Source organism: Mandrillus leucophaeus, unplaced genomic scaffold (assembly GCF_000951045.1).
Source record: "Mandrillus leucophaeus isolate KB7577 unplaced genomic scaffold, Mleu.le_1.0 Scaffold394, whole genome shotgun sequence".
Classification (NCBI taxonomy): Eukaryota; Metazoa; Chordata; class Mammalia; order Primates; family Cercopithecidae; genus Mandrillus; species Mandrillus leucophaeus.
The window spans coordinates 1,756,178-1,777,931 of record NW_012104187.1 but is presented as its reverse complement, the minus strand read 5'-3'; the positions used below and the strand labels follow the sequence as shown (position 1 = coordinate 1,777,931).

At 36.8% G+C, this 21,754-nt stretch overlaps 1 protein-coding gene across 3 annotated transcripts in view; it reads left to right on the top strand.

Annotated features, from left to right (window-relative positions):
• The window catches only part of ARMC3 (armadillo repeat containing 3), a 117,023-nt gene extending 97,695 nt beyond the window's left edge, over positions 1-19,328 (top strand). For all 3 annotated transcript variants that reach the window (XM_011991323.1, XM_011991321.1, XM_011991320.1), the window contains 3 exons: positions 11,361-11,561; positions 13,613-13,775; positions 18,072-19,328. In XM_011991323.1, coding sequence (XP_011846713.1) covers positions 11,361-11,561; positions 13,613-13,775; positions 18,072-18,281 — 574 coding nt within the window. In that variant the 3' untranslated portion in view covers positions 18,282-19,328. The remainder of the gene's footprint in view (positions 1-11,360; positions 11,562-13,612; positions 13,776-18,071) is intronic.
• The last annotated feature ends 2,426 nt before the right edge of the window (positions 19,329-21,754 follow it).

Sequence of the window (21,754 nt, the reverse complement as noted above, 5' to 3'; positions counted from 1 at the left end):
GGGACTACAGGTGTGCACCACCACACCCAGCTAATTTTTGTAAGGTTTCGCCATGTTGCCCAGGCTGGTCTGGAGCTCCTGAGCTCAAGCAGTTCGCCTGCCTCTGCCTCTCAAAGTGCTGGGATGACATGCGCAAGCCATCACTGCATAGCCACGCCTGTTAGTCTTTTTGAGAATGCCACATGAATAGGATCATACAGTGTGTAATCTTTGAGACTGGCCTTTCCACACAGTGTAATGCCTTTGAGATTCTTCTGAATTGTTTTGTGTATCAGTAGTTTATTTCAGAGTATTATTTCATTGTATGGGTATACCACGGTATATGTCCATGCACCTGTTAAAGGACAATTGAGTTGTTTCCAGTTTTTGTTGATTATGAATAGAGCTGTTATAAACATTCATGTGTGTGTGAATGTAAGGGTTTTGTTGTTGTTGTTGTTGTTTTGGTGGAGTCTCACTCTGTTGCACAGGCTGGAGTGCAGTGGTGCAATCTTCTTGGCTCACTGCAACCTCCACCTCCTGGATTCAGGCAATTCTCCTGCTTCAGCCTCCCAAATAGCTGGGATTATGGGCATGTGCCACCACACACAGCCAGTTTTAATTTCTCTAGGGCAAATACCTGGGAGTGGGATTTCTGGGTCATATAGTAACTGTATGTTCTACTTTATAAGTACTAGCAGACTTTTCCAGAGTAGCAAGAGCATTTTGCATTCTCACCGGCAATGTATGAGAACGCCAGGTGCTCCACATCCTTGCTGGCACTTGGGATTGTTAGTATTTATTTATCCATTCTAATATGTAAATAGGGATATCTCATCATGATCTTAATTTGCATTTCCCTAATAGCTAATGATGTTAACTTTTTTTTTCATGTGCTTATTTGCCATCTTTATATCCTCTTTGGTGAACTATCTGTTCGAGTATTTTGTCCTTTTTTTAAAATTGGGATTTTGTTTTTGCTTTTTCTCAACTGTTATTTTAGGTTCAGGGGGTACAGGTGCAGGTTTGCTACATGGGTAAATTGTGTGTTGCTGAGTTTGGCATATGAATGATCCTGTCACCCAGGTAGCGAGCCCAATTCCAATAGGCAGGTTTTCAACCCTTCCCCACCTCTCAGCCTCCCCCACCTAGTAGCCCCCAGTGCCCTGGTGTCTGTTGTTCTCATCTTTATGTCCATGTATACACAATGTTTAGCTCCCACTTATAACTGAGAACATATGGTATTTGGTTTTCTGTTCCTGCATTAATTCACTTAGGATAATGACCTCCAGCTGTATCTATGCTGCTGAAAAGGACATGATTTTATTCTTTTTTATGGCTGCATTTTATTCTATGGTGTATACATACCACATTGATGGACATCTAGGTTGATGCCATGTATTTGCTATTGTGAATAGTGCTGCAATGAACATAGGAGTACATGTGTCTTTTTAGTACAATGATTTATTTTCCTTTGGGTGTACACCCAGTAATGGGATGGCTGGGTCAAATGGTAGTTCTAAGTTCTTTGAAATCTCCAAACTTGTTTCCACAGTGGCTGAACTAATTTACAATCCCACCAACAGTGAATGAATGCTCCCTTTTCTTCACAACCTTGCCAACATCTGTTATTTTTTATTTTTTTAGAATTAGCCATTCTAACTGGTGTGAGATGGTATTCTCACTATGGTTTTGATTTGCATTTCTGTAATGATTAATGAATTTGCACGTTTTTTCATATATTTGTTGACCGCGTGTATGTCTTCTTTTAAGAAGTGTCTGTTCACGTCCTTTGCCCATTTTTAATGGGGTCATTCATTTTGTGCTTGTTGAATTGTTTAAGTTCTATATATATTCTGGATATTAGACCTTTGTTGGATGCATAGTTTGTGAATACTTTTCCCCATTCTGTAGGCTGCCTGTTTACTCTGTTGATAGTTTCTTTTGCTGTGCCGAAGCTGTTTGTTTTTTTACTGTTCAGTCTTGAGCATTCTTTGTCTTATACATGAGTCTTCTGTTGACCATGTGGCTTGCAAATATTTTCTCCCACTCTGTACCTTGTCTTTTTATTTCTTTAGCAGTATCTTTCTCAAAGCAAAAGTTTTTAATTTTGATGAAGTCAAATTTGTCAAAATTTTCTTTTATAGATTGTGCTTTTGGTGTCATGTCTAAAAACTCCCTGCTTCTTGAAGAATGCCTTGAAAAAATATGTATATTTATATTTATATCTATAGAGTATTTACATATATATATATATAGGCTAACCCTAGATCAAGAAGATTTCCTCCTTTGTTTTCTTCAAAATATTGGATGCTTTTAGGTTTTCTATTTAGGGCTAGCATTAATTTTGAGTTAATTTTTACATTAAATGTGAGGCTTATGTTGAAATTTACTTTGCATATGAATATATAATTGTTCCAGGAAGATTTGGTGAAAAGCGACATTTGTCTCTCTTGAATTATCTTTGTACCTTTGTCAAGAATCACTTGATGACTTCCTGCAGATCAAGTTGACACAGACTAGTTTTTCTTTTCTCCTCCCTGCTTAATAGAACTATTAACCCTGGAAATAATGCAAGAGGCAAACAAAGGAGAACTCCAAAGGAAGCAAGAAGAAGGTGAACTGGCTGGAGACCCTATGACTGGGGGAAAAACACAGCAGCAGGGCATCTTATATTCCCTCATCTAACAGAAGGTCCCCCAGCCTAGCAACAGAAAGCAACTAGTAGTCATTTGACAACACTAGGCAAACTCAGTGCCAATAACAAGGGGGTTGATTGGAGCCCCACTAACGCTAGGAGTCTAAAGTAAGCAAACGTCCCTTCTGACAGCCAGAGACCCCTTCCCTTTTCCCTCTGTCCACTCCTAGACCTACCAAGACCTATCAAGGCAGCTGGGAAGCAGTAGCAAGAGGGACCCAGACACAGCAAGTGTACCTGAGGGCCTGAGACTTGCTTCTCCCACCCAGAGATACTGGAGTGGCCAGAAGGGACCTGCTCAGCCCAGGATGTGGCCAGCCTGGGAAGCTGCTTTGTCCCAATAAGCGTGAGACTCTCTCCCACTGAGAAACATTGGGCAGGTGGGTGGAACCTGCAAGAAAGACCTAAGCACAATAAGTACCCTGGCACAGGACACTCCTTTGTCCCCATGGTGTTGAGGCTACCTTCCCTCACCAAGAGACATGGAGTGGGGGATGACAGTAGGGAGACATCTTGCCACAAAGGTCCTCTCCATCTTACACAGGCTGGGGGAAACCAGCCACAACTGCTAGGGAAGCCTCTGGGTCCTTGTAGCCCTGAAATACCTATCCTTCACAAAGAGTTCCAGAATGGGGAAAACCCTTGTGTTCCTTCAGATAACACCAGGAAGGACCAGTGGGAGTCCCAGCAGCCTAGTTAAACCAAGCAGAAAAACACATACATTCACTGAAAGTGTCTGAAAATTAAAGTGTCATTGGAATCACTGCCTACAAAAGTAGTCCGGGACGTCCATGCAGAACTCCAGGGAGACTGCTTGCTAAAATAAATAAATAGACCCAGATTTTCCCAATATAATGGACAACATATCCAGATTATGACCAAAAAAAGATCTATCATATCAGGAACCAATAAAATCACAATACCAATGAAATGACAATCAGTTAATGCCAGCATGAAGGTAAATCAGATGTTGGAATTATCTGACCTGAATTTTAAAGCAGTCATCATGAATATGCTTCAACAATCCATTACAAATTTTCTTGAAATAATTGAAAAAATAGAAAATTTCAGCAACAAAAGTAGCAGTTATAAAAAAGGAACCAAATAGAAATTATAGAACTGAAAAATATAATAACAAATAAAAAATCTCACTGGAAGGACACAATAATAAAGTGGAGATTACAGATGATAGAATCAGCTAACTTGAGGACAGAGCAGTAGAATTCACTCAACCTGTATAACCAAGAGAAAAATTAACTGTCAAAAAAAATGAACAACACCTCAGGGACTTATGGGACAATAATAAAAGATCCAACATTCATATCATTGCAGTTCCAGAAGGAGAGGAGAGAGGGTAGGACTGAAAGAGTATTCAAATAGGTAACGATTGAAAACTCCCCACATTTGGTGAAAGATATAAACTTTTGATTAAAGAAGAGAAGATTCCAAATAGGATAAATCCAAAGAAGTCAACACTAAGTTTATTATAATTAAACTTCTGAAATCAAAAGACAAAAATCTCTTGAAAGCAGCCAAAGAAAAACTATGCATTTCTTGTAGGAAAACACCAATTCAAGTGACAGTGGCTTTCTTATTTGAAACTATAGAAGCCAGGTGGAAGTGGCATATTTTTCAAGTGCTGAAAGAAAAGAACTGTCAACCACAAGTATCTGGTGAAACTATTCTTCAGCAATGAAGAAGGCAAATAAAGCCCTCCTCAGGTAAATGAAAACTAAACAACTTACAGTTAGCAGGCCTATCCTAACAGATTAGCTAAAGAATGTTCTTCAAACAGAAAGGAAATGATGAAAGAATCCAGAAGGATCAGGAAGAAAGAGGAAATATATATATATATATATATATATATATATATATAGTGTATATATATATAGTGTGTATATATATAGTATATATATATAGTATATATATACACACACACACATATATATATACACACACATATATATATATATCTCCATGCAGTAGACGATCCATTTCCTCTTGAGTTTTATAAGTCACATTTGATGATTGAAACAAAATGTATAACATCTGATACTCAAGACAATGATATTTTAAAGTAAAGGAAGTAAAGACACCTGAAAGGAAGTGAGGCTTCTATACTTTATTTGAAGCAGTAAAATGTGGATACCAGTACACTGTGATAAGCTATATTTGTATATTGTAATATCTACTGTAACCACTAAAAAACCTATACAAAAAGCTACGCTCAAAAAACCATAAATAAGTCAAGATGGAATCCTAAAAACAATGTTCAAGTAACACACAAGGCAAGAAAAGAAGAGCAGAGGAATAAAAACCAATCAAAAGACAGATTGGCAGAGTGGATAAGAAGTTATGATCCAGCTATATGCTGTTTAAAGAAACTCACTTCAAATTCATTTGACATAGGTAGGTTGAAAGTAAAAGGATGGACAGGAGTGGGTTTTAAAATATCTTATGAATTAGACTACAGAGCAAAGAAAATTACTAGAGATAAAGAGGGACATTATATTAATGATCAAATGAATTAATCTATGAGGAAGACATAATGATCTAATGTGTGTGAACCAAACAACAAAGCCTCAAAATAAATGAAACAAAAAAAACCTGATAGCACTAAAAGGAGAATTTGACAAGTTCACAATTATATTTGGGACTTCAACACTGCCCCCGACCCCCAGCAACTGGTAGAACTTCTAAGTGGAAAATTTGCAAGGATATAGAAGATTTGAGCAACAGCAGCAACCAACAAGATCTCATTGACATATGTAGAACACTCCAACAATAACAGCAGAATACATATTTCATTAAAAGTGCATGTGAAAATTCACAAATATCCTGAGCCATACAAAAAACCTCAGGAAATTTTAAAAACTTGAAATTATACATAATATGTGCAATAATCATGATAGAATCAGACTAGAAATTAATAACAAATACAACAAGAAAATCTCTAAACATGAAAATTGAATGATGCACTTCTCAATAATCCATGGGACACAAAAGGACATCTAAAAAAAAATTAAGAACATAGGACTGAAAGAAAATTAAAGCATATCAAAATTTGTGGGGCCCACTTAAAGGACTGTTGAGAGGAAAATCTATTGTACTAAATGCTTACGTTAGAAACAAAAAGAGGTCTCAAATCAATAATCTCAGCTTCTACCTCAAGAAACTAGAAAAAGGAGAGCAGAACACTCCCAACACAAACAGAAAGAAGGAAATAATGAAAGTCAGAAATCAATGACATTTAAAACAGAAACAATAGAGAAAATCAATGAAATAAAAATCTGGTTCTTTAGAAAGTTAAATAACGTGGGTAAACCTCTGCAAAGATGACAATTAAAGAGAGGGGACACAAATTGCCAAAGCCAGGAATGAAAGAAGGAATTATTACTACAACTCCTCAACACACAATAAAGGATTATAAAGAAATGCTACAAGCAACTTAGTTCAGCAACTTAGATATAATGGATGGAGCAATTATTTATCAAAAATTACAAACTACCCAAACTCACCAAAGATGAAATAGATAACAGCCCTGCAACTATTAAATAAATTTAATTCTTTAAAATTTTTTCAAAAAAGAAATCTCTTGATCCAGATAGTTTCATTGGCAAATTTCACCAAACATTTAAAGAATTAACATCAATTCTACACATTTTTTTCAGAAATAGGAAAATAGAGGACACTTCTCAGCTCACGAGAATCTAATGCCAATCTATTTGCATTAGGTTACTCCAATGCCAATACCAGACAAGGACATTACAAGAAAATTACAGATCAATATTCCTCATGAACGTAGATCCCTAAATCCTGTATGAAATATTAGCAAATCAAATTCAGCAGTAGATACAAAGAATAATTTATCTGAGCAACTTGAGGGCTTTATCCTAGGAATGCAAGCCTGTGTCATGCTTGTCAATTAATGTAATCCATCATATTAGCAGTATAAAGAAGAAAAACCAACTTATATTAACTGACGCAGAAAAAGCATTTGGCAAAATTAAACATCTACTTATGATGTTGATATGATAAAAATAAAAATAAAAATATAACTGTTGAAAATAGGAATAAAAGGGAATTGCCTCAGCTTGATAAAAGGCATCTACAAACTAATTTACGGATCACATCATACTTAATGGTAAAAGACTGCAAAGATCATGAACAAGACAAAATATCATCTGTTTTTACCACCCCCCTCCCCAACCCCGCCCCGGTTCAACATTGTATTGGAATTCCTAGACATTGCAATAAGGCAATTTTTAAAAGTTACACAGATTGGAAAGTGTGGGAGAAAAAAAAAAAAACCTGTCTGTATTTGCAGACAACATGATTGTCTAAATAGAAAATCCTTAAGAAATCCACTTAAAAAAAAAACTCTTGGAACTAATAATGAGTTCAGTAATATATCAGGATATCAGGTCAATACAGTCAACATACAAAAATCAATCATGTTTCTATATGCTAGCAACGAACAATTGAAAACAAAACATTTTGCAAATATTTTAAACAGCTTTCAGAAATGAAATATGAAATAAAAATGAAAGTGAAACAAAACATGTCTAAGACTTGTATATTGAAACTACAAAAATACTCACAAAACCAATCAAAGAATCACTAAGTGAAGAGACATACCATGCTCAAATATTGGAAAATGCGAAATAGCAAAAATGTCGATTTTTCCCCAGTTGCTCTAAAGATTTGATGCAATTCCATCAAAATTCTAGCAGGATATTTTGTAGATATAGACAAGCTGATTCTAAAACTTTTATGGAAAGGTAAATAAACTATGATAGCCAAAATAATTTTGAAAAAGGATCATAAAGTTGAAATAATCACTACCTGATGTTAAGACTTACTATAAAGCTACAATAACCAAGATCATGTGGTATTGGTGAAGGGACAGACAGATCAATGAACAGAATACAGCCTAGAAAAAGGTGACAAAAGTAAGGCCAAGGAAGTTTTTAACTGAAATGTTGGTGAGGTAATAACATGCTGTTACAAGAAGTAATATAGAGCAATTCCAGGTACCCTAATTATACAATTGTGAAAACTATAGAACAATATCATAATTAGGATATTGACATTGATACAATCCAATCATTTTATTCAAGTTTATTTTTCTTCTACATGTGTGTATTTAGTTTTATACAATTTAATCACATGTGTAGGTTTATGCCTTTACTAGCACAGTTAAGATAATGAATAGCTTCATCACCACGTGGACCCTCAAGTCGCATTGCCCCGGTAGCATTTGTTAAAAAGGCCATCCTTCTTCCATTGAATTGCTTTTGCACCTTTGTCAAAAATCAGTTGAGCATATTGTTTTGATTTCTATTTCTGGGTCTTCAGTTCTGTTACATGCATCCATATGTCTATCCCTCTACTAGTATCACTCTGTCTGAATTACTGTAGCTATATAGTAAGCCTTACTATCAAGTACAGTGATTCTTCCCACTTTATTTTTGTCAAGATTGATGTAGCTATCCTAAAACCTGTGCCTTTTCATATAAATTCTAGAATAAGATTGTCTATTATATGTCTAGAAAAAACCGCTGGGATATTGATAGGAATTGCATTAAAACCAGAGATCATTTTGGGGGAGAACTGACATCTTTAATAGTTACATCTTCAAATCCATGAACACAGTATGTCTCATCATTTATCTAAGTCTTTGATTGCTTTCCTTAGCATTTTTAATATTCAGCACACAGATCATGTAGGAATTCAACATGTTTTGCAAAGTTTATCTGTAAGTATTTTATTTGGAGCAATTGTAAATGCTTCAGTTTTTTGGTTTTAATTTTGATTTGCACATGTTTCTTGTTACTTACTATATGAAACACAATTGGTTTTTGTGTGTTGATCTTATATTCTGACCCTTTGATGAACTCATTTATAGTAGTTTTTTTTTTTTTTGGAGAATTCCTTGGGAGTTTCCACATAGACAGTCATGTCATCTGCTTTGTATTTAGTTTTCAATAGTTTTATTTTGATATATTTGAGAGTAGACTTCTTTGGGTTTACTTTATTGGCATTCACTGAAATTCCTGACCGTGTAGATTTGTTTTCAACCAAATTGAGGGAGCCATCTTAGCCTTTCCTTCTTAATTCAATGTGTTTTTTCTATACTGTACCCTTTCTCTTCTCTGTCTGGGACTTGATGACACCAATCTTAGACCTTTTTAACTGTGCCACAGGTCCCTGAGTGTCTGTCAATTATTTTTTTCAATCTTTTGTTTTCTATACAGGTATGGTGGCTCAAACATGTAATCCCAGCATTTTGGGAAGCCAAGGCAGGAGTTTCAATTGGGCCCAGAAGTTAGAGACAAGCCTGGGCAACATAGTGAGACCGTCTTTAAAAAAAAATAAAAAACAAAATTAGCTGAGCATGGTGGCACACACCTGTACTTCCAGCTACTCAGGAGGCTGAGGTGGGAGGATCACTTGAGCACTGTAAGTTTGAGGCTGTAGTGAGAAGTGGTGGCAGTCAGTGCACCCCCAGCCTGGGCAACAGGTGAAACCCTGTCTCAAACAACAACAACAACAACAACAACAACAACAATTTTGTTCTCTGTGTTGTTCAGATTGGATGATTTTTATTGTTCTATCTTCAAGTTCATTGGCTAGTTCCTCCTTTATCTTCATTATGTTATTAAACCCATTTAGGGAGTTACGTTCGTTTAAACTTTTGATTACATATTTCTCAGTTCCAAAATTATATTTTTATGTCTTCTATTTATTTTTAAGATTTTTAAACTTCTATTCATTTCAAGAGTATTTGACCTTACTTCTTGAAGCATTTTTAAAGTCTGTGTAATCAACATCTGTGTCATCTAGGCAGTGGTGTCTATTGATTGTCTTTTCCTATGAGTTGAGATTTTCTTGGTTCTTCATATAATGAGTAATTTTAGATTATAATAAGTTATAAGTCCTATGTGTCTTATTTATGGGTTGCATTTACACGCCAAGAATATTCCTTTTGGGTGTATTTTAGCAGTCAATTGACTAAGTTGAGTTCAGGCTTCCAATTCCAACCAGGCTCTTGTGGATTGTCATTCCCATGTCAGTTCAATTTTCAAAGTCTTTGCAGTGCTATTTGGATTGGTTCTGCATGTATGCCAACCAGTATCCACTTTGGGACTTGGATGGCAGTCTATCCCATAGTTCAGTTTTCAGAGTCTGTGTATGTGCTGTTGAGGGCCAAGCCATGTATGCACAACTCAGGATAAGCCTAGGAATTTATAAATAATTTTATGGGGTTACTTTTCTGAGCTCCTTCTTTTCCATAATCTTCCTTGCCTTTTCTGATTCTTTAGGGGCTTCCCTTTAGGTCCTCCAGCCAGAAAACTTTATTTACCTTCATCTACTGCACTCTTGCCATGACTGCACCCATAATTACAGCCAAATAGCAGAAGGTCTGAGAGATTATAAGCAATTTTAGGCTCTTACAGGATTCCAGTGCCACCAGTGCCACCGCTGTCACAGGATTCCTTATGGGCTTAGAATGCACAAGAATGAAGAAAAATTAGAAAGAACAAAAATTAAAACTGGGGCTTCCTTTATTCTCTCTTTTTCTGTCTCTCTTTTTCTTCTTTCTTTTTCAATCTTCTTGAGCCTTCTCTGTTTGTGCTGATGTTCACTTCCAGTTACTGGGCTAAGTTTAGTTCAGCATGGGGAGTTGTGGAATTCAATAGAAGGATAAACTGTAACCTTTGAGAGTATCTTTTCCATTGGACAGAAATTATTTGCATCTCTACATGTAAAAAATATACATGTTAACTAGTAATTCTCTAAGGCCAGAACTTTTAATTAAAATTTCATTTTTATTAAGTGCTAAACTAAGTACATTTCTCTAGATAAACCTTGGATGAGTCTTTGTTCTTGTACATCATGGAGATTACATGCCATTCTTATTTTGTGGGGGTTTTTTTTTGTTTTTTTTTTTTTGCTTTATTTCCTTGTTTTGAATAATTTTTCTTGAAAATAGCAATCCATATTATTCCTGCAGAGGATCTTAACTGAAGTAAAAGATGATATAGTTGGCTTAGATTCTCTGAAGAGGCAATCTAATTGTTTCCAATTCAATAACTATGTATTACATACCTACTACTATGTGCCAGACACCTTGCTAGGCAATTGTGCAGAAGACCAATATATGATTTTCATAATATGTATCAATCACACAATGTTCTCTTGAAAGTTCGTTTGTTCTGCATAATAGAGACTCTGTGAAATTCTCCAACTGTCATTGAAAATGAAAATTTGAAAACTTTATGTGTGTATAAAATACAGTCATTCCTCAGTATCGATGGAGAATTGGTTTCATGAAGCCCTATAGATACCAAAATCCATGCATACTCTAGACCCACAGTCAGCTCTGTGGAACCCACGTATATGAAAAGTCAGCTGTCTGCATCTGTGGGTTTTACTTAGCACAAATACTGTATTTTCAGTCACATTTGGTTGTGGAATGCAGAACCCAGGGATAAGAAGGGCCAACAGTATTTACTGAAAAAAATCCACATATGAGTGATCCACACAGTTCAATCTCGTGTTGCTCAAGGGTTCACTGTACCTTATTTCTGTGATGCTCTTCTCAGAAATGCAAGAGCATTTGTTTGTTTGTTTGTTTAGCAGAAGATGTGATCTTGATTGCCCTTGTTTACTTTCAAAGGAAAGGCAGAGAAAAAAAAGAAGAGGAAAAAGTGAAAGAGGAGGAAGAGGTTATAGCGGTACCAAAATTTGTGGGTGAAGGAAGCTCTGACAAAGAATGGTGTCCTCCCTCCGACCCTGATTTCTCTATGTACGTGTATGAGGTTACCAAATCAATACTGCCCATAATCAATATTAAGGAGCAGATTGAGGTTCTTGCAAAGTAAGTTGTCTATGTATATATGTGTTTTTAATTTCGAAAAAAATTTAGTGACATATACGTTTTAGCCATGTTTTAGACAAATATACCATAAATTAAATTGAAGCTTACAGCACTCTGACTCTGACACAGAAACACAATGAATTGGAAAAGTCCTCAATTTCTATTTAGGTCATATGTTCACTAAGAATCAGAGATAGGAGCTGGAAATTGCTTTGAGAAAAATGCCTGTCATTTTCTTCAGCGAACCCATGAAAAACATCTTTCAATATGATCCTGCAGAAGTTATGAATCAAAAGTTTAAAAATTAAATCATCCCTCAGGTGGATGGGGTGTTCATAAGTTAAATGAATCCTACTGTGAATTATTTGTAAACTGATAAATTTTCTAATACAAATGTCCAATGTCTCTTTTTCTGATCTGTTTCTGATCTTTCGTGTTTCATGTTTCTCTAAGTGGGGTGTGAGCATTCTAAACAATGGCTGCTTAGGCAGGCTCAGGGCTCTGTATAAGCCAGTGAAGTTGTCTTCTTCATTAGAGTGTTTAATTACACCAGGTAAAGGCTGGAAATTGACTCGGTAGCTGTAAGGGGTTAGGAATCACCAGAAGTGAGGACAGGCTTCGTGACTGACACCACTCAGTAGGTAAGCTGCTGGCTTGTGCAACAGCTGCGGTCTCCATGGGAGCTTGCATCTCCTCCAAATAGCAGTGAGTTGCTATCATGAAACCTGGATGTGACAACTGCAAGTAACACAGCTGCCAGATCATTGCCTTTTTGTCAGTCAGAACTGGAAGAGAACATTTTTGGCTACTAAAGTGTTCCTGATGTCCTTGAGAAGTGATGGCTCAAGCGGAACTCTGTCTTGGCTTATGTGAACATTTGTCGAATCTCCTCCTGCTTTGTTCCTATCAGTAACACTTTTCATCATTCTCAAATAATTGTCTTTTCTTAACCTGAGCCCACACCAACATAAAGAGAGAGGCAGAAATATGTCCCCATGGCTCTGGTTCCTTGGCATTCACTAGAGTACCCCTGGCTTGGTGGAACTGCAGTCAGTTCAACAGCTTTCTCCCCAACTCTTTCTCTCTCTCTCTTTTTTTTTTTTTTTTTTTTAAATCATTGTTCTTCTGTGCTTGGTTTTTCATGCAGCAAGAGGAATTTCTTTAAAATTCGCAATTTGGGCCAGGCACACTAGCTCATGCTTGTAATCCCAGTGCTTTGGGAGGCCGAGATGGGAGGATTTATTGAAGCCAGGAGTTTGAGACCAGCCTGGGCAACATAGTGAGACTCTCATCTCTCTTTATAAATACAAATTAAAATAAAAATTGCAATTCTGCCCTTACTCCAAGAATGTAGTGGTCTTCATAGACAAAGGGTATTGCAGGTGTGTTTACTGACTTCTTCAGTGAGAGCCTAATATTAGGAGAAATACACAGGCAAAGTATACCACATTTATCCTGCCTTGCCCGCAGAGCTGTGACTTTATTTTTCTTTTTGCCTCGTCCTCTTCTTCCTTGCTCCTCTGACTTCAGTGTTAAGTCATACCATGTCTTTCTCTAAATTAAAATAAATTTTAAAAGAAAACATAAAAATATAAAACTTGAAAATGTTCATAAATCTAATGGGAAAATTTTCTGAGTGTTTGTCTTTTCTCTGAGTTTAAATTCCTTGAAAGAAGAACCATATGTTAGTTCAACTCCTTCTTTGGATTTCAGATTAAAACATTTAAAAATACTTTTCAAGAGTAAGATAAAATTTTAAAACTGCATTGATATTTAGTGTTATATTGATTTTATCTTTTTATAAGTATTAGAAAAAATTAGCACTCATTTTCTCCTTCAAATTGAATGAAATTGCTAGAATTTCAGTTTATATATGATGGTTTGCATACAGTAAGCATGCTAACCTACTTATGGTAAGTACTTTCTCAAAAATAAAGCACAATGAAAATCACCGCAAATGTCATTTTTACATGTATATTTACATGTAATTACACTCAAAGCATCCTGAGTTATTGAAATTGACTGATTTGATCTCAATGTAATTGACACAGGTATGTGGCAGAAAAAATGGGTGGTAAGATTATAAAAGAGAAAATACCTGATTTCAACTGGGAACTTCACATAAGTGAACTAAAATTTCAACTTAAATCCAATGTCATACCGATTGGACATGTCAAAAAAGGAATCTTCTACCATCGAGCTTTGCTTTTCAAGGTGTGTAAGGTATTTTGCCTCATTTGCCGTTAAGTAAAAATGTTTTGTCTTTATCATATTGGAGTAGGCCAGTTGCTAACATTTAACTGAATATTATTAATTCTACCATTTAGATTTATTTATATCTGGCATATATGTGTATATATACATATATACAAGCATACACATACATATATACGAATATATACATGCATACACACACATACCTGCCTATATATTCACCAGACTACTAGAAGCATATTTATTCAGTATTGATCATACACCTACTATGGCAAGGGCCTCTGCTAGGGCCTGAGAGTACAGAGATACTAAAATGACAGTCCCTGCACTCAAGAGGTACCTAAACCAGACTTGCAGCTTCCAAAGTAAAGTCAGGGAAAATTCCAGAGAAAGAACTGATATATAACCCAAGTACGAGAGGCTGCATAGGGTTTCATCAAGTAAAGACGGAAAACAAGAGTATTCTAAACAGAGAAAACATCTTATGCAAAATAATACAGGTATGAGAGTCAGTGGTCTATTTGAGGAAGGTAGAATAGTTTGCGTGCATCAGGAAAAGAGGAGGGTGAATGCTAGATCATAATTCATCATGTAAGTTTGGGCATTATTTTATTACCCTAAAATATAACAGTAGCCACTGAAAGTTTTCAAGGGGGTAACATCATTTTGAACCACTATTCAGGCAACAGAATGGGGAATGAATTAGAGCAGGGGCAAGACTAGAAACAGGAAAACCAGTTAGAAGGTGACCGAGCAAGAAGAGTGGTTGATCCATACTAAATCCTGACATGTAGATGTGGAAGAGCCAATGAATTTAGAGGACATAATCGAAAGGAGTTGGTGACTGCCTAGGTGTGGTGTGAGAGAGTCCATGAGAAGAACAAAATGATTTCCGGGCTTTGAGTGGGGCAACTGGTAATGATGGCATTATTCCCTGAAATGGGGACATCAGAGAAGGATCAGGCTGAAGAGATGGGGTGATCTTTTGCTCCATTATATCCAGTGTCTGGCATATAATAGAAGCTGGGAAAATGTGAACTATAGACTAAATGCATAAATTTCCTACCCTTTCCCAAATACTTATAAACATCATTGCATTCACATGCATCTTACCTCCAGTTCCAAGCTAATTCTATTATCTAAGTGCTAGCCTTTCCTATTCCCTTGGATTGCCTGCTCTATCAATTCTTGCCTCTCGCCTATCTTAACTCTCTTCTCTCTCTCAGCTATTTTCCCCTTTAAAATCTAAACATGCTTAAGTCTGCAGTATATAAAGAGAAAATATAAAGCTCTTATCATAATAGCTACAATTACTACCTTAAATCCTATTACCATGACTAACGTCATTTTGAACTATATGCCAGGGACTTGTTACCTATAATTGTGAAGTGTTTCAAAAATGCCAAATATAGAAATTACTACCCTTGCTTTAAAGGTGAGCAAACTGATACCTGGAGAAATAATTTTACCCAAGGTCAACCATAGGAGGAGCTGAAATTTGAGCCCATGCCTACCTGAATAAAAGACCTACCACACTGCTTCTACCCATAGATAATTCCCATTCCTGGTCAAAATTCTGAATCATCTTAGCTCCTTGTCACTCTTTGGCACACCTCTCATTTTTGTCCTAACTCATGGTCATCTGGCTTTTGCTCCCACTCTCTCAATAAGGACCTTAGTGATCTCCTTATTGTCTGCCTTGCTTAATAGGTCAAATATTGGAGAACACCTCCAGGTCTCTCTTAAATATTGGGGTTCCTCAAGGTTCTGACCCAGACACTTTTCTGTTCTCCCTTTATGTACTTCACAGGGTGAGGTTTTCCTTCATATGGCCTTAAATAGTACCTAAATACCTAAAATCTACAGATCATGTCCTTCATCCTTCAAACCTCCCCTGATTCCAGATCTATGTATGTCATTAATATCCAGGCTAGCTCTATATGAGTGTCTCATAGGCACTGAATTTGTCAAGTTGAGCTGCTATAACAAAATACCATAGACTGGAAGATTAAACAGCAGTGACTTATTTCTCATAGTTCTGGAGGCTGAGAAGTCCAAGATCAGAGTGCCAGCAGATTCAGTGTCTAGTGAGGGCTCCCTTCCTGGTTTGCAGACAGCCACCTTCTTGCTGTATCCTCATAAGACAGAGAAAGGCTCCCATTGTATCCTCACATGGTGGAGAGCAAGCATGCTCTCCTGTCTCTTATTATACAGACACTAATCCCATCGTGGGGTCTACCCTCATGACCTCATCTAAACCTAATCTCTTTCTAAAGACCCCCACCTCCAAATACCATCACATTAGGGATTAGGGCTTCAACATATGAATTTGGGGGAGTACACAAACATTCAGTTCATAACAGGCATCTTAAGCTCATTATGCCAAACAGAATTACCCTCACATCTCAAATGAGTCATACAATTAATTACCCAGAAATCTCCCACCACTGAAATTCTAAACACCAATATTCACTGATAAAATATCTTATCCTTCCCCTCCTCCTAAATCCTTCGGCCCTCCTATATATACTCTTTATCTCCTCTATTTTCTTCCAGTTTTTTGGCCTGTTTGGCTTTACTTTCTTCCCTAGGCAGGATAGACAAATAGACCACAGCCCTAGTAATTCACTCACTCACTAATTTCCCCCATTCCCTCTCCTCCCATCCTTCCACTCTCTGCCTTGCCAACCAGGCCTTGTTCTGATTGTCTGTCCTTTTCACTCATACATGCCACCTACAGGCCACTCCTATAGGCCACCCTTTCCCAGCTCCTAGTGGCAGGCTTTTTCCTATTTCCTTCAGCTACTAGGCCCCACATCTGCCCTTTGCCAAGCCCTTCCATCGGCACTGCTCCCCTCTAAGCAGGTGACCTTGTGTCCCACTTCACAAAGAAAACAGGGAGTTTCAGATGGGAATTGCTTCACCTCAGTCAGCAGCAGTTATTACCCTGACATTAAAAACTCAGACTCCAGAGACAGATACCTTGGCTCTCACTTTTGGTCACCACATACTGTGACCTTGGGAGAATTATGAGACCTCAGTTTTATCCTCTATAAAATGGGGAAAACAATAGCATCTATTCCACCGGGTTGGTTGTTTTGATGATTTACAAGGCTTTGACAGGGAGTGTTACTTTTGGAAACATCTTATAATTATATATTTATTTTTGTCTTTCTACCCCACTGAACTATGAGTGCCATACATTCAGATACTGTTTGTGTTATAGTTGACTCTTTACCAGTAGGTCTGTGTAGAATGTAAGGCTCTAAAAATGATAACCATGTCTTAATCATCATGGTCCACCCAAGACAGAGTGACCTAGTGCAGTCATTGTATTGTAAGTAGTCAATAAATTAATATATACATATACAGGGTACTAAAACAACACAATTCCTGCCTTCTGGTGCTATGTAGTATTAACTGAGTATGTAGCCTTGCTGGTGTCGCTGCTGTAAGCACTGGACAGATAATTGACTTCATCTTCCTAACACCTTATGAAGAAAGTACTGTTGTTCCCCTCATTTCTCAGATGAAGCCATAGAAACCCAGAGATGCCAAGTCCCTTGCTGTGGTGCACAGCTAGTCAGTCTCAGGTCTGGGCTACAATCCAGACCCAGGCAGACTGAGCCAGTTCTCCTGTTCACTATAAAGTGGCTGAGTAGTCTCCAGATTAGAGATGTTTTGTTTTAATAACCTCAATATCAGGAATCATTAGAAGGCAAATTGAAGAGACAATGTCCAAGGAACCTAAGCGGTCTCTGGTGAGGTGGCAGCAAGGAGCCCTGGGACCAGGCACACACAGTTCTGCCTCTCCTGCCCCATGGCACGCAGAATAGTTTAGCTGGAAAGAGCCCCCACCCCAGGGTGATGCCTCCATTCAGTCCCACTGCATTTCACAGCCAGGGAGAGCCCAGAAGTTTGGAAAGATGGATAGATGCACCAGTGCCAAGAACGTACAGAATAGCTTTTTTCCAACCGCCTTCCTCATCTGATACAATAGTGTTACTACCTGAAAAAGGTCACTTCCCAGCAGGACCTACACAGAGATTTTGCATCTACAGAATCCTGAGTGAATTTATCACATTTGATAAAGGGAATTTATCACATTTGATAAAGGGAATTTGTCACATTTGATTGGCCCCTATACCAGTAGTCCACATCTTTCAGCCTCCTATCTAAACATTTCTTTGCAAGACTTGTGTATTTCACCTTCAATCAAGGTGGGCAATTACAAATAAGATATTCCCCACCCCTCTCCCACATCACCCTTGGTTGATCTCTTGTTTTCTCCTGCAGGCTCTGGCAGATAGAATTGGCATTGGTTGCTCCCTAGTTCGCGGAGAGTACGGTAGAGCGTGGAATGAAGTCATGCTGCAGAATGAATCTCGGAAGGGAGTGATCGGGGGCCTCCCCACTTTTGAGGTGTACGTGGTTGACCTCATGTTCCATCCAGGTGGACTGATGAAGTTGAGAAGTCGAGAGGCTGATCTTTACAGACTCCTTTAAGCCATCAGACGAATACAAGAGAGGCTCAAACAAGAAATTCACTGTGTACACTCTCTAAGACGTTCTCCAAATTGATTTTATCTCTTTAAATAAAAACTTTAAATAAAAGCATTAGAAATGTTTTCTCTGCATAGAAATTAGGAAACTTGAAGTCAACTTTGCTGTGCTTCTGATTTCAGCCTTTTGGCAAGAGTTCTGTCTTATTAGGTCATTTTCTGCTCACTGACCTTCACATAAAGCTGATTGTTGTTGAAATTCATCCAGCCCACTGTGTCCTGAGGAGCACCTCTGTCACTTAGGGATCACATGTAGCACTCAGCTGCTGCACCCAGGACAACACTGTGGCCTCGTGATTGTCATCCTTTGTGCCCAGAATGCTTCAGGCACGCTCAGTTAAGCAAACTAAGTGACTTTTTAGTATTTGCAGTCACCTTGTCTCAGTTTCATTTAAGATTTTGATAGTTTAGATAGAATAAATACAGATGTTTGAGTATCACAAATTCCTTTCTAAACATTTTTGTTTCTATTTTTAAAAATTCATCATTAAAAACACTTTAATATAGTGAATTAAAAATATTTCTAAAGTACATTTCCATAAAATGTTTTTTGTTTTCATCTTGTCTGTGTTAGCTTGGAAATATAACTTCAGCTAAAAACAATTCTACTGTGCTCTTCCACATTTTAATGCTGGGCCATCAATACATTATTTTCCATTTATATAACTAAGAAGTTTTTATTTTTTGGAAAACTTTGAAGCATAAAGGTAGAGCAATCTTTGTTGAGAAATTGCGTTTTCAGTATTGAGCACAAAATGGGGAGTAAACATACATTTCAAATAAGACAAAAACTACTAATGTGGTGATCTCATGAAGTATGTATTGCTTAGTCATGCTTAAAGTCCAGTGTTGACCTGTATAGTCATTTTCCTAGAAGACATTTTAAAGTGAATTTGATTTTAGAAATTAAAGCTAAGATTATTTTGTATTAATTTGTAATTTCAAAGAATATAATTCTTTATTTCAGAATAAATTGCTTTATTTCAAATGGTGTGGTAATTATATTTATCATAGAGTTTTATGAAGGTAGAGCATGGATTATAGGATACAAACCTATTTGTAGGTTTTCTCTCTGCACTTTCAAGTCTGTTTTGATCCAGAAAGTATTTAAAGTAGATTACAAAGATCCATGGGATATAAGAAGGAAAAAAAATAAACGAAATACAGGCATAAGTGTAGGAAAGTCCAACAAAGCAGGAATAAGATTTGGATCCAAAGATGAGAATTCACAAAAATGCAATGCATTTGTTAGAGATGAATGGGAATTTGACTCTGTACTCACTGGCAGCCAGTTTTGGGGCGAAATGTTATCCATTATGTGATTTTACACTAGGATCTGCTAGATAAAAGCACAGACCAGTTTCTCAGGTGGAACAAATATCAGGGGAATTTCTCTTTGGTAGATTCATAGAGATGGCAAAATGTAATATAGAAAATAACATCTTCAAAAACCAACCTCCTAGTAAGTTCTGAAAAGAAGTTTCACAGGCCAAGGCCCTAACATCAAAGTGGAATTAGGCAAACATTCTACGCAGAGCCACCAGGATAGGGACCAGGAGAGCCACCAGGATAGGGACCAGGTATACACCACTTTTTAAAATCTGGTGCATACCAAAGATCATTTTTTTTTTTTTTTATCTTTGAGACAATTCTGTACAATGTCTCTTTTAACTAGTTTCTAGATAATTACTGAACAGATATAGTTTAAATTTAATTCTCATACAGGTTTCCAAAGTTCATTTCTTCTGTTTTACTCAGTTTAAATGTAGAGCCATAAAATTTAAAAATCAGCCAATTATACAAAGACAATACATTTGCAATGGCAACAAAAGTTATAAAATACATAGAAATAAATTTAACAAGAACTATGCAAGAAAAACTACAGAATTTTAATGAGACTTGAATAAATGGAGATGTCCTTTCTAGGAATAGCATGCTCTCTGATGGGAAGTTCAGTAGTATAAAGATTTCAGTCCCCCATATTAAGATATAAAATTGGTATAATTTCTATTAGAATCCCAACACATTTCTTTTCTGAAATTGACAAACAGCAAAATTTATTTAGAAGAATAATGTATATAAAAACTAAGAATATTTTGAAATAGAAAACTACAGAGGAATTGTCTCGGTTATCAGAACATGTATTAAAAAGCAATAAAAAGCAAATTAGTATGGTACAGGCATAAAAATTTTAAAAAATTAAGACTCCAGACACAAATCCATACATAGAGGGAGGATTTAGCATTGTTAAAAGTAGCTTTTTTGCCCAGGGGAAAAAAGCCTATTCAGTAACTGGTTTGGGAAGATTATAATCTTCGCAAGGGAGATTCTATTTATGCCAGAAAAACTAGAAGTCATAAAAGAACATATATGACAAGTTTGGCTACATAAAACTCTTAAATTCCTGTCAGCAAAACACACTGTAAGCAAAATTATTGACAAGGAGAAAAATGCAGCATATTTAACAAGCAAAATGTTAACATTCTCAATAAGCAAAGATCTTCTAAAAATCAATAAGAAAAAGACAATACACTTGGAAAACAGACAGAGATGACAACAACTTTTCTATAGGGGTAATAAACAATCCTCAGATCTCGGTGGCTTAGGTCTTTTATCACACTACATATCAAACACAGGTCAATAGAGGGAGCTCGGTTCCACACTGTCATTCAAGGACCCAGGCTGACAGAAGTTCCTCCATTTTGTACCTGCACCATCTGGAATACAAGATCTCCTCAGCTGCTACAGCGAGAGGGAAAAGTGCTAAGAATCTCCTTCAGGAATTATATGCTTTGGCCTGGAATAACGTGTAATTCGGTCAGAACTAGACCCAAAACATATGGGGTAATACCTGAAACTACAGAAATTTGAGTCAGAATCCTGAGTTTCCCTTAAACACACTGGAAACCCTGACAACTGTTGTGGTTGTGACATTTCAAGACAATTTATATAAAGTAACTTGTAGTTGTTCTGTCAGAGTCAAAAGCCAGAGTTTCACTTCTGGAGATCAAAACATTTCATTAAAATTAATATCTAACTTTTCAAAACAGCTATTAATTAAATGGAAAATGGACAGTTAAATAAAATCTGTTTCACAAGCTTTGATCTTTAAGCAAGCATCATAAATGAGAATTCAAGTTTGTGCTGTGCTTTTCATAAGTACACATCAAATGTGTTTAATACTTTTAATAACTACACATCAAATGTATTATTTCCTTGCCAAAGAAGCAGGAGTTAATCCATGAAAAATACTTTTCCAGAAGCTCAAAATAACATGTAAAATCAAATGGATTATTATTATTTTTTTGAGGCAGGGTCACTCTGTCATGCAGGCTGGAGTGCAGTGGCACAGTCATAACTCACTGCAGCCTCGACCTCCCAGGGCTCAGGTGATCCTCCCACCTCATAAGTAATTAT